We start from the raw sequence: 14,239 nt of genomic DNA, 5'->3' as shown, positions 1-14,239 counted from the left end.
TGTATCCAAAGTCATTTTTATTTTACGTTTTTATTTTTATTTTTTTTAAATGACTTACTACATTTCTTATTAAGAATTTAATTTTAAGATATTACTTGTGTAATTTCTTTAAATTATCATTCAATAGTATATCTTAACACACTATATATTCCTTTATAATTATTAAATAAATAAATATTTTTATATAAAATATCTAAATATAAAATTATTTTTATTTTTTTAAATTTTTTTTAAAAAATTAATTTTCCGTAAAAAAATCACCCAAATAAAGCGTTAGTCTCTTGCATCTATATTTTTTATTTTCTGCAAAGAACGGGTGGCTGCACTGGTTAGAACCTTGAAATGAAAACATAAAAAGCATAAGAAAAGCGAAGTAGGCCAAAATCAATGACGATTATGGATACATATTCTAGACAAATTAATTAACAAATATAATTTGAAGAAACACATACGTTAATTACAAGAATTCCACCAAAATTATTAACCCTACTTTTTTCAACGAAGAAACATCTATCCTTAAGCATTTAGCTCTGAAAATCATCCACAATACCTTTTCTCTTATGACTTCATCCATTACTCTAAGGAATTTCAAAATTTCCAAAAAATAATTGAGTTATTTGCACCTCACAAAAGGACTAACAAAAAAATGGGGAAATATGCAGCTAAGAAAATGTGCAAAATGTTGCTAAAAGCACTTATTTTGAGGAAGCTGAATGTTCTGCACCTCAATAACTTCTCCCCAGCACTGCTTGATTGAGTAGAGTTCACCACATCCTTTGTCTTGTTGCTCACTTTCTTGCTGCATCAAACCAAATGAGGATCACGATTTAGAAACGATAATATTAAAAATTATTGGGTTCAAAATTTGAGGGTAAATTAAAATAATAAAAGAAAAGAACGATTCTCGTGAGGGAAGCATGCATGATGACTAAAAAACAAAGAGGAGGCAACTAGGCAGACTTTTGTTTCTTACCTTCCTGGAAATATACAGCTCCCGTGACCTGCAAGGTATTCCCCACAACAAAAAGTAAGAATCCCACTAATCTCTTTTCTTATAACATAATAATAATAGTAAACCATGGACCCCATTTGCATACTTAAATTAAGTACTTTGATGATTCATGTAACAGTAAGATATTGCACCGTAAAAAAAAAAACTTGGAAACATGACAAATTACTACGTTTAAGTGAATGTAATCTAGAAACACGGTCCAGAATCTTTGCAATTGTCAGAGGGAACAGGATGCTCTCAGATAAACAAGAATTCAACTAGGGACATGCCATGGGGGCATGGAGTGTTTTTTGTTTGTTTCGCACTGCCCTCAATGCTATTACCAACCAGTCCACTCTATTTCATTTCAGCTTTGCAGTTTGTGTGGGTGCCACACTCGAATGCACCTTCATTTCTATGAATCATTACCACAACCCCAATTCAAAGTTCTAATCATTTCCCTGTCCCCAATTATCATCACTAATAAAGTTCCTTACATTAGTCACGAGACTCAACATTTCACTGATTCATTCTGCTAATATTACCATAAAGTAACTAAATTAGGCAAATCAAGAAGGACTGTTTGTATTGTTAAGTGTAAAGTGTAAATCCATAATAGCCAGCTTAAAATATGAACAAAAAACAACACCAAGACAAACGAACTGAATGTGAATATGGTGAGAAATTAAAGAACAATGCAATGAATACATAATTAGGCACTTACTGGGATCTGTTGTAGTGATCATAGCTACACCTTTGAAATCACAAGTCCCAGGAGCCTTCCCTTCCTTCTGGAAATAGCTATCAAAGGCATAAGAAGCATGGCTCTTCACATTGTTAGGCTGATAACAACTCTCACCGGGCTGAATCTCGGAGCAATTAGCCCGGCCCGGCCCACAAGCCCAATCAAGTGCAGCCTGCAAAGTCTTGGTATCAAAACCATCCATGGCAATGCAGTATGTCTGATTGGTAGTATCATTGGCCATAAAGGTGCCAATCCCGGAGACATGAAGCAGATACGCCGGCGTGGTGTTTCCATAGAAGAGTCCCCAATTCGCCTCCGAGACCGGCGGCGACCTCAGGTCCTCATTGAACAGCTCGTAGATATACACACTGGAAGTTGTTTCCGGATGTAGAGGGGTTCCGCCGTGACCCAAAATATGGCTAATCAAGTTTGAATTGTAGGTGTCTGCATTGTCCTTGGTAGCATAAGGTTCTTTGGAATCACCCTTTGAAGGCCACCCTGTTTCGGTAACAAGGACCACGACATCAGTGATGTTAAGGTTCTTCATTGAGAAATAAGCAGCATCGACCATGGCATCAAGGACATTGGTGTAGTGAAGCAAGGTGTTGGGGTCAACCATTTCCTTTGAAGGAGTCAAGGGTTTGAAGAGAGCATTGTCGATTGGAACCACACCCTTGTTCTGCATGAAGACGTAGTAAGGGTAAAGGTTCATCATCAAGGGGGAGCCGGTTCTGGAGAGAAACTGAAGGAGAGGGACGATGACAGAGGAGAAGCTCTGGTTGAAGAAAGCCTGAGAAGGAGGAAAAGGGTCGAGGATAATGGAAGCGGCGTGAGGGGTTGAAATCTTGATGTGCTGGTGGAGGTTGGAGGCGACGAGGGCGCTGTAGAGGGACTGAATGGCGGGGAGGATGAGAGGGGCGGAGGAGGGGACGGTGGTTAGAACTTCGTCGCCGACGGAAATGGCGGTGATGAGTGTGTCCGGGTAGAAAGAGACGACGTTCCGGTCGATCCATGAGGCGGCGGTGGTGTTGGAGGAGCCAATGGCGAGGAGCTGGTTGTTGGGGACGCTGATGATGACGCGAATCTTGGTGCGTGAGAGTGCTTTGAGTATGTCTGGGTTTGCATCGTAGATTCTTATGTGCGTTATCTTCTGAAGCTGAAGAAACGAAACCAGTTGCGATGGCGGTAGAAGGTTGGAGACGTCCGTCCCAACGTTGACTCCCACGTATGGCTGGTCGCTTTGGTTTTCCTGTGCTGCAAAATCAAGAAAGTGGTTAGTGTCAGTTGTTCAAACTTCAAAGGTAGTTGTGTTTTGTTTGAGTTAGCGTACCCACCTAGTGATGGTGTTGGTAGTTCAGTGCAGAAAAGGAAGAAGAAGAAGAAGAAGAAGAAGAGAAGGGTGTTAGTGCGAGTGAGCTTAGAAATTGCCATGGAGTGATGGCAACTTCACTCCCTCGTGCTCTACTGCTTCTTCAGCTCCTACAGATCCTTGCATTATCTGAAATGAAATGTAATAATAATAGTAATGATGGATGGTAGGTGGGAATTTCTTTGGTTGGGTGACGGAAGAGAAGGGGAAGAAGATGAGAAAATGGGAATTGGGTGCTGCAACTCACTCACTCACTCAGGTCTTCAATCTTCTCTGTGGAGGAGCGTACTGCCACTCCGGTGCTCCTTCATATCCACTGGTCCACCACATTTCTCATCTACCCACTCTATTCCCTCTATCTGTATTAAGTAGGTAACCTTACCGGTGGCGGTGAAGCCGACACTACAAGAAAAAAGAATATATATTTCACTCTAGTTAATATTTATTGACTCCAGGGTAAATGTTGTGGCATAGTAACTTTGAGTTCCAGTTATAAAAATTCTATTTAGCTTTTTATTTTAATAAATTGAAAAATCTCCTGAAACAAAAAGTTTTAGTTAAAAATTACTAAAATGTATTATTTTTAGTTTTATTTAATTTAGTCAGTAATAAATAAATGTTAAATAAAATAAATTTAGATTGTTTGACTTGATTTTTTTTAGTATTACCGTTAATAAATATATTAAAAATTTGAATTTTGTATGTTTTGATAAAAAAAAAACATTAATTGATGATCTAAATAATAGCTAACATTTAAATATTTAATAGTAGTGGTAGTTACTTTTAATTGATTGTCCGTCTCCATCATCTTACTTAACAGTTTAACACTTCCTTTCTTCCTTTTTTTTTTTATTTTATCTTTTGTTTTTCTTTGTTTTTATGGCGTAGCCGTAGACAAAGCTGAAAAGAAACACCAAAAACACAAAATAAAATTACTCACGGGGTTCGATTTGGAAAAGGGTAGGGTTTAGGCACTTCTCGCAAAAGCGAGGAAATATCAAAAATCAAAATAAGCAAAGTTGTCCAAAACTTTTCAGCAGATGGGTATGATGGAAGGTGCATGGGTTGGAGCCTTGGAGGTTAGGAGGATAACCCACCCTACTAGATTTAGGCATTTAGCTTGATAACCCGTCCGATCCTTCCACACCCTCACGTTGGAGTGCAACAAACCCTTCGAGCTTCACAAGAAACTCTGGAAGCACGATGTCATCAGGGCTCTCTTTCTCTCTCCCTCTGCTCTCTCCTTTCTTGCCGTTAGTGTAGGTATGTGTTGAGGAAGAAAGGAGCAGCGGTGGTGGCGACGGTGTGGAAATTTTCCATTTTCCATCACAGGCGGCGGTGCGACAGCCATCTTTCCCACACCCTCTTTCCCCTGCGACTCTCTTTCTCCCCCATTCTCTTTCTCTCCGTTGTTTCCTTTCTTTCTTTTTTTATTTTATTTTATAATTTTTTTAATTAGGAGTAAAATGGTAATAAAAATAAAAAAATTGGTGAAAATGATGATTTTAAAATAAACTGAAATTTTTGGGACTATTTTGTAATGAAAAAAAGGTCAAGAACAAAATAAATTTTTGGTCTCTACATTAGGAACCAAAATCGTATTTAACCCAACTAATTTTTAATAAATTAGTTTGTACAAGTGAAAAACTGTGATTTTGATTTGGTTCTTTACTTAAAAGAGTTGGTTTATTTAGATTAGTTTAGTGCATATTCAATTCGGATCGAGTTGTTATAAACTGTGTTTTTGAACATCCTTAACCACACTTGTAATAATGCCTAAATAAGTAAATGCCTAAAGATAGTATAAAAGTATAAAATTCTATCAAGCATACTGCACACGTTGGTATACATACTGTAATTGCACCTCGCAAAATTTCCAATATATAGTAATTAGTTTATTTCGATAAAAGGAACAAAACAGGCAAATGCAGCAAGTGGCTTTAATATTCTAAGAATTAAGTACGATTTTTATTTTTATGATTTTGTGCTCAAATTTATTTTTAACGTTCAATTTGATTTTAAAATTGTTTTTTTAACTAAAATTATTTTTTGGATAAAAATATTCGTACATTGTTCTTAATACCGTTGTTCCTATAAAAATATATCATTTTCATCTTTGAATCCAAAAAAAAGAATAATACATAATTTTTTTATTAAAGAATATGGATACAATTATCAATGGTGTCTCGCAATCTACAGCTGTACCATTATCATTGGAGCCACAATCTACTTTTGTTGCTGCACCTAAACTTGGGAGTGCAATCACTGTTGCGATTTTTCTCTGTGGCAACGCAATAGAATCGATCTACCAGGTGAGCTTCTTCCCACAGGAGCTTCTATTGGCATTGTTACAGTAGCATTCACCGATGATGTTGCAACTTTGGAACCGCAGTTACCCCCTCCTCCTTCACCTTCTCCCATCACTGTTAGAATCCAAGAAAAGCAAAACATAAAAGGAAGAAAATCACATTTTTTCAACTCCCAGGTCCTAAATTCATAGTTGTCAGAATGAGACCGACCCACCTCCTTGTCGAATCGAAAAAACCAGTGAATCGATCACAAGGTTGGTCTGAATAAGCTATCTGACCACACAAAAAAAAACCGATGAAACTCAGTTCGAATCGACCAATTTTAACCCAAATTGGTGAACCGATAGGTTTTAAAAAATTCGGACCAATTTGGAGCTTAATTTTTTGCCTTCAACCTAAAATGGCATTGTTTATCTCTTAAAAAAAGGAAGAAATTCTAAAATAGCTAACAAAGTCCCAATTCCCAAACCTATCCTGCTTAAGAGTCAGAGACTTGACTCTCTCTTAATCTCACACAGTAATTTAGAGAGACTCACACAAAATTTTGGAAGACAGTCTACAATACATACTGTAATCGCGCCTTGCAAAATCTCTAATATATAATAATTAGTTTATCTCGGTGAAAGGAACAAAACAGACAAATGTAGCAAATGGCTTTAATATTCTAAGAATTAAGTTCTGTGTTGGTTTTTATGATTTTGCGCTCAAATTTATTTCTAATATTTAATTTAATTTTAAAATAATTTTTTTAACTAAAATTATTTTTTGGACAAATATTTGTGTATCGCTCTCAATAACGTTGTTTCCACAAAAATATATCATTCTCATCTTTGAATCCAAGAAGAAGAATGATACGTAATTTTCTTATCAAAGAATATGGATACAATTATCGATAGCGTCTCACAATCTATGACTGTGTCGTTATTATTGGAACCACAATTTACTTCTATTGCTACACCTAAACCTAGGAATGCAATCGCTGTTGCGATTTTTCTCTGTGGCAACGCCGTAGAATCGAACTACCAGGTGAGTTTCTTTTCGTAGGAGTCTCCACTGGCGTTGTTATAGTAGCATCCACCGATGACGTCGTAACTTTGGAACCACAGTCACCCCCTCTTCCTTCACCTTCTCCCATCACCGTCAGAACCTAAGAAAAGCAAAACATAAAAGGAAGAAAATAAAAAATTTTCAACACCCCAAGTCCCAAGTTCATAGTTGTCAAAATCAGACACATCCATCTCGATAGAAAAATCAGCGAACCGATTATATAGTTGGTCCGAATAAACTATTTTACCGCACAAAAAAATGACCAATGAAATTCGGTTCAAATCGACCGATTTCAACCCAAATTGATGAATCGATAAATTTTAAAATATTTAGACCCATTTGGAGCTATTTTTTTCCCTCCAACCTAAAATGGCATCGTTTCTCTCTAAAAAAAAGAAAAAAAATTCTAAAACGGCTAACAAAGTTTCCATTCCCAAAAACATCATGTCTAAGGCTGTGTTTGGTTGATGTCTCAAAATAATAAAGACATAGACACAAATACACGAGTATATAGACACAAAAAGACACTCAATTTTTCATCTTGTTTGGTAACTTAGACACAACATAATATATAACTCAAAATTTTACTAAAATGTCAATTTTATCCCCATCATTCTTCTCCATCACTATTTTTGTCCAATCCCTTCTTTCAGAGTTATCATCAACATCAATACCACTATAATCTTCAACCAAATACAAAAAGCAACAATATTCCAATCTAAATTAAATTTAATAAAATCAACAAAAATTTTAATTTGTTGCATATCTGTAAAATAAGATACACAGATTTATTTTTTTTTAATAAAGGGATAATAGAAGAGGAAAAGATCGGAGACGTTCTTTCTGGAAAGAATGAACGACGTTGCTAAAGAGAGGATGTGGAGGGAAGCGCCGTCCAAGCTCGAAGCCGCCGATGAATCTGGATGACGATGGATCTGGACTCACGTAGCCTGAACCCTTCGAGAGAGAAGGAGGAGCAAACGCAGCGGTTCTTGATGGAGGCGCAATGGCAATCGACGGTAAAAAATGAACGCATATTTGACTATCCAAGGAAGAGGACAAGACAGAGAGAGAAGGCACAGTGAGCAAAGATGAGAGTGGAAGAGAGAAGTGCTGGGCGCTGAGAAAAGAAAGTGGGAGAGAAGCAACAGTTGGCGTTGCAAAGAGGAAGAGGGAGAGGCGGCGATCGTCGGTGGAAAGTGAGAAAGGATAGAGGATGGAGCTGCTGAGAACAATGAGAAGTTGCAGCCAGAGAGGGAGGCGATGCATGAGAGAATAACTGGAGACAGATTTGAGAGGATGAGGATTGAATTTGAAATTTTGAAAATTAAATAAGGGTAAAATTGTAAAAAGTTAGTGTCTCACTTATTTGGAGGTACACAAATTTAGTGTCTCCGTATCTTTTTGTGTTCATAAAAAAATTGTGTCTCACTAAACTAAACAGAAGACGTGTGAGCCGTTTGGATGTCTCTTTGAGACATGAACAACAACCAAACACTACCTAAGAGTTTGAGATGACCTTCTCTCAAACTATATTTGGTTGGAATGAAAGAAATAGAAAGAAAAGAAAAGAAAGGAAAGAAATTGAGTGGATTTTTATTTTCTTTAGATGTGTTTGGATGAAAGGAAAATAAAAAGGAAAGAAATGTTATAAAAAGACAATTTTATTCTTGTATTATAAAATATATTTAAAAAAATAAAGGGGTAATATTGGAAATGGTGAGAGAAAATAAGTTTTCCCTCCCTTTTCTTTCCAACATTGGAGAAAAAAAAATTTGGTGGTCCCACCAGTTTTTTTCATTCATTTTCTTTCCTCTTCAATTTCTCTTCACAACTAAACAATAGAAAATAATTATTTTACTTTCTCTTTTCTTTCCTCCCTTTTCTTTCCTTCAATTTTCTTTTCAAACAAATATAGCATCAATCTCACACAGTGACTTAGAGAGGCTCACACAAGACTTTAGAAGACAGCCTGGAATAGGTGAATGAAACACAATGATGTTAGGTAAATTTCTTATTAAAATTAATATTGGTGAATTCTATGGTGTAAAATGTAACTTTTTTTTACACATATAGAACTTAGGTGAAAGCTTTTAAAAATGGACATCTGTTGTAATGTTCTCTATGTCTAATCAAGTCTTGCAGCCTTTTGGTTTATCAATAAAATAATTTATCAATAGAATTTAGATGGAAGCTTTTAAAAATAGACATCTATTATATTTTTTATGTCTAATCAAGTCTTATAGTTTCTTGGCTAATCAATAAGATAGTTTGCAGTGATTTGTCTCTTTATATTAAGTATCAACTGAAATTAATTTTTGAATACAAATGTTAATTAATTAGGCGGATTATTTTTTTTTGTAACAAACCATTTAAAAATTTAAACCATACTTAAGTTTGGACTTAAATAAATCCCCGCTTTTCATTACTATAATTGATTAATTATTATAGTTTATTATTTATAATTTTATCAATCGTCCCTGACTAAAGAAAGAGAAAAAAAAATACTAATAGTCACTTTTGATTATTTTAATAAAAAACAAAATAAAATAAAATATTAAAAAAATAAAAATTTGATTTTAGAAAATGAATCATTATTTTTAGATAAAACTTTTTTTGTTGCAATTTTTTTCTTATATTATAAACATTATATATGTTATAATTTTTTAAATTTTTAAATATTATTTTAGATTTTTTTTAAAAAAAATAAAATCGTACGATAGAAAATATTCATTTAGAAACTAAAATAAAATATTTCAACATTTGATTTTTCTATAAAACAACTATACATATAAATTTAGTGTGCAAGCATAATAATTATAAAGGTTAAAATATAATGAAATAAAAGTATGGTCATACTATTCATTTAAATTGAAATAATTTTCTCAAATTTGTACCAAAATTGGTGTGGCCAAACTTATGTTTTTCATAAATCAATAAAAAAAACGAAATTGTATGTTGGTATTTAATTTGAGTTTCATTGTTTTTTTTTGGAAATAATGCTCTATTAATTTATTTATTTATTTATTTTTGTCTTTATTAATTTATTTATGTTAAAAAACCTAAAAGGGTTATACCATATTTTTTTTGTTGGTGAACAGTTAGACCGTATATTAAAAAATATAAAATAATTATTTTGGCTCAAATTAAAGTATGGTCTAATTTTTAATTGGCCTGTTATAAAAAAATATAACTCACTTAATTAACACTTTCATTCAAAAATTAATCTCAGTTAACATTTAATATAAAGAGACAAACACAGCAAACTATTCTATTGATAAACCAAAAGGCTGCAAAACTTGATTAGACATGGAGAATATTACAACAGATGTCCATTTTTAAAAGCTTCCACCTAAGTTCTATATGTGTAGAAAAAAATTACATTCTACACCATAGAATTCACCATTAATATTTTATGATTATGATATAAGTATGGTTTAATTTTTGTGATTGTGATATATTATGGTGGGAATCTTATGGATGTAGAGCATCAAATTTGTAAAAGTTAGCAATTAGTGTTTTGAATCAAATTTGTAGTTCAAATTGTGAGTTTAACTGAAGTATTTTTTAATACATTCATCCAAGAAAGAGGAATCGGTTAGAGCATAAAGAATTTAATGATCTTTTTATATTCATTACAACTTAAGATTATAACAAAAAAAAATTATTTTCTTTCTTAAAAGTATTATTTAAATTTTTAGTCATCATAAGAATAATCAAGTAAATTGATAATATAAGAATTGAATGAGAAAACAAAGTAATGATTCAATTTGTCTTGATGCATTTTAGGATTATTTGGAATGGATATTAGAAGATCCACCATCATTTTTAACTCTTGAAGAAGTTGATGTTTTATGAAATGATCTTGCAAATATATCTCTTTAATTATTTTTAGATGATTTAGATATATTTTTTTAGGGATGATTTTAGTATGCTTTATAAAATGTTTTACCTTATCTTTGACTTTGATTTGGGAAACATTATTCAAATGCTAGATTAATTGAATTTGGAAGATAATCGAAATGATGATGGAGCTAATAATAATTATGTGAAAAATGCAAATTAAAATGAAACTTATTAGGATGTAGCTTCACATTTTTCATATGAAGAAAGATGCCCAAAATTTGAAATTGCTCCTCGAATATAATTTATGGATTATTATTTTTATTGTGTCAAATTAAGATACTAATGTAATAGTATTGACAAATTTTATGTTTATTTTTGTACTAATTATTTTTAGAATTTAAGATATAATTTTTATTCAAATACCAATAAAAATAAATATTTTAAATTTTAATTTTAAGTTTTTAATTATTTTATATTTTTTATTTATATGAAGTCAAATTAACAGGTTCAACCAGTGAACCATCGATTAAACTAAGGATCCAATAATATCTAGTAATATGATCGATTCTATCACCGATTAAATTCTAACAATTATGTCTAAATTTCTCCCTTTCCTCTTACCTGAAAATAAAAAAAAAACGCCAAAAGATGAAACCGATTATTACCTCAGAAATGAAAAGCGTAAAAAAAATTCCTAAACAAAAAAACTCTCCCCCGTACACAAACCTAAATGCAACAATAATGAAAAATAAGAAAAACAGGAATAGAAGAGGGGTTACAAATGAGCGCTTACAAAAAGAAGGGGTGATTACAGAAAAAGATGAACAAAAAGAAGAATAAAAAGGAAAAAGGAGGAGGTGATTGTGATAAAAATGTTTATTCTGTTGCTGTTATTGTTGTTGGTGTTGAAAGAAAGGAAAATGCAGAAGAGAAAAGAGAGGTAATTTTGTCTTTAAAAAAATTTGTGACTAATAAAGACAATTTTAAAATTAGATTAAATGTTAAAAACGATTTTAAACTTAAGAAAATAATATTAAGAACGGTTTCAATATTTAGACTAATTCATAAGGATCAAAATTATAATTAATCCATATTTTTACTACTGTCACCTCAAATCTATCATCTACCAAAAAGGAGCATAATGCTAGAATGTCATAATAATTACATTAAGTACGATGAAAGTCAAGGTTGCTATTTGTTGGTGGGTCCCAACCTCAAGTAGGATCCACAACCTTTTAAAACAAAAAAAATAAAAAAACAAATAAATAAAAAAAAGTGACATAAGCCACGGGAGGTGAGAGAGAGAAGATTCATTCCTTTGAACGAAGAAAGAAACATAAAGCAACACCGAAGGGAAGAAGAAAATTGGGGAAAAGGGCAAGCCAACTTTGATCACATTGATTTGGTAAACTTGCTCCATTTCTTATGAAATTTTAGTATGTTATTCTTGGTGTAGAGATGAACATTAGGATATAACTTATTTATTGTATTACCTTCTCTGTTGCCTGATTTGAGATATCCACTTTTGTGGAGGGTTTATGTTGATTCCACCAGTTTTGGTGATGTATTTTGTTGATTGTTGAGATACCCTAGTGTCACTAGGAAGACTGTTTGTGTACCCATTATTCTAATAGTGGAAGTTTTTTCTGGACTAGGTCCCGTGGGTTTTTTGTCCCTCTTTTGGGGGGTTTTTCCACATTAAAATTCTGGTGTCTGATTATTTAATTTCTGCCATTATATTTGATGTTTGGAGTATCTTTGGTGTTGCCCATTTAATTGCACAGGTTGTGGGAAAATTATTTTTGGTGCTTTCGCTGTTAGACAGGTTCTTGTTTTTGAACCTTTATTGAGTTTTCCCAACAAAGTGGTATCTAGAGCTTTGGTTGGTTATCTCTGTGCTGATTAAATAGAGGAAAATACTCATGGACCGAATATGGTCAAACTGAATTCTCAAAATTATTCAATTTGGAAGACCCTCATGGAAGATATGTTGTATAGCAAGGACTTGTATGATCCTGTGGAGGAAGATAAATTCAAAGATACTAAATCCGATGCTGAATGGAAGAAACTGAATCGGAAGGTAGTTGCTTTGCTTAGGCAATGGCTTGATCTTAGTGTGTATCCACATGTTGACACCGAAACGAATGTTGAGAAGATGTGGAAGAAATTGAAGGAGTTATATGAGAGGAAGAATGTGCAAAACAAAGCATTCTTGATTAGGAAGCTTGTCAATATGAAGTATGTTGAAGGTAAATCAATGCGGGAACACTTGAGCATTTTTCAGAAAACGGTGAACCAACTGACAAATAATGAGATCACTTTGAATGATGAGTTGCAAGCCTTGTTGTTGTTGAGCTCTTTGCCTGATAGTTGGGAAGTTCTGGTTGTGACATTGACTAACTCAGCTCCAAAAGGAAAGTTGACATTAGCAATGGTTAAAGAGAGCATGTTGAATGAAGAAGCCAGAAGAAGAGAGCGAGGTTTGACTAATGCCTCGTCCCAATCAGAAGCACTTGTTTCAGAGTCATGGGGGAGAAGTCAAAGTAGAAAACCTCACAGTTCTGACAGGTCAGAGAGTCGAAGCAAGTCAAGAGGAAAGTACAAGCCAAGAAAGGAGTTCATTTGTCACCATTGTGGCAAGTCGGGGCATATCAAGAGGTATTGTAGGTTTTTGAAAAGAGAACAATCAAGGGGAAGAAATGAAGACAAAGGTAAAGATAGTGATAAAGAAACTGCTGCTATTGTTTATGAAGATGTTCTTATCACATATGATGAAAATTATGTGAATCTTGTCTGTGATGATTCCACTTGGATTATAGACTCTGGTGCCTCATGTCATGTCACTCCGAAACGTGAATTTTTCACTTCCTATACTACTGGAAATTTTGGCAAGATTAAATTGGGAGATAAAGAAGTGTGTGATATCATTGGTATGGGTGATATATGGCTTGAAGAATGTTAGGCATGCGCCAGATATGCGGTTCAATCTTATTTCAGTGAAGGCATTGGATCAAGAGGGGTATTGCACTTTCTTTGGTAGTGGAAAATGCAAGATTACCAAAGGGGCTCTCATTGTTGCTAGAGAAGACAATAGTCTTACTACTCTCTACCGATTGCAAGCAAAGTTGTGCAAAGAAGATGTGAATGTAGCTGATGATTCCTCTTATGATTTGTGGCATATACGTCTTGGTCACTTGAGCGAGAAAGGACTAAGTGTCTTAGCCAAGAAGCACTCACTTCCCGTGAAAGGTACAACTTTAAATACTTGCACTCATTGTTTTGTTGGAAAGCATGCTAGAGTATCATTTCATAATTCTGGACCTCATAGGAGATCACATGTTTTAGATTTAGTTCATACTGATGTTTGCACTATGGATGCTAAGACACTAGGTGGTGCATCATATTTTGTCACTTTTATTGATGATTATTCTCGAAAAGTGTGGGTTTTTGTTTTGAAATATAAAGACCAGGTGCTCGGTATCTTCAAACACTTTCATGCAAGTGTTGAAAGAGAAACAGGAAGAAAATTGAAATGTGTTCGAGAAGATAATGGTGGTGAATACAGGGGTCCGTTTGAAGAGTATTGTAAAGGACATGGGATCAAGCTTGAGAAGACGGTTCCTAAGACTCCTCAACACAATAGAGTTGCTGAGAGAATGAATCGTACAATCAATGATAGAGTCAGGTGTATGCTCTCTCATGCAAAGTTGCCTAAATCCTTTTGGGGTGAAGCAATGAGGACTGCAGTAGATTTGATCAACCTTTCTCCTTCAGTTCCACTAAATGGTGATGTTCTAGAGAAAGTTTGGAGAGGGAAAGATGTCTTCTATAGTCACTTGCGAGTGTTTGGCTGCAGGGCTTTTGTTCACATTCCAAGAGATGAAAGGTCTAAACTTGATGGGAAGTCAAAGCAGTGTATCTTCATGGGTTAT

At 33.9% G+C, this 14,239-nt stretch overlaps 1 protein-coding gene across 2 annotated transcripts; it reads right to left on the bottom strand.

Moving 5' to 3' along the window:
• Positions 1 to 401: 401 nt before the first annotated feature.
• LOC107466602 (glucan endo-1,3-beta-glucosidase 1) lies at positions 402 to 3,482 on the bottom strand. 2 transcript variants are annotated; one of them, XM_052252743.1, is made up of 5 exons: positions 3,357 to 3,477; positions 3,071 to 3,234; positions 1,716 to 2,990; positions 974 to 1,001; positions 402 to 799 (listed from the first exon to the last, which is right to left on the bottom strand). In XM_052252743.1, the coding sequence occupies exons 2-5, from the start codon at positions 3,165 to 3,167 to the stop codon at positions 625 to 627; spliced, it is 1,575 nt and encodes a 524-aa protein (XP_052108703.1). In that variant the 5' UTR covers positions 3,168 to 3,234; positions 3,357 to 3,477; the 3' UTR covers positions 402 to 624. The 2 variants fall into 2 exon arrangements, with proteins under 2 accessions (XP_052108703.1, XP_020982389.1); XM_021126730.2 differs by lacking the exon at positions 974 to 1,001 and having other exon boundaries at positions 651 to 799; positions 3,071 to 3,482.
• Between the last annotated feature and the right edge of the window lie 10,757 nt (positions 3,483 to 14,239).

Source organism: Arachis duranensis, chromosome 1 (genome assembly GCF_000817695.3).
Source record: "Arachis duranensis cultivar V14167 chromosome 1, aradu.V14167.gnm2.J7QH, whole genome shotgun sequence".
NCBI classification, from domain to species: Eukaryota; Viridiplantae; Streptophyta; class Magnoliopsida; order Fabales; family Fabaceae; genus Arachis; species Arachis duranensis.
Note: the sequence above shows the minus strand (reverse complement) of the source record. Positions and strands in the feature narration are given on the sequence as shown.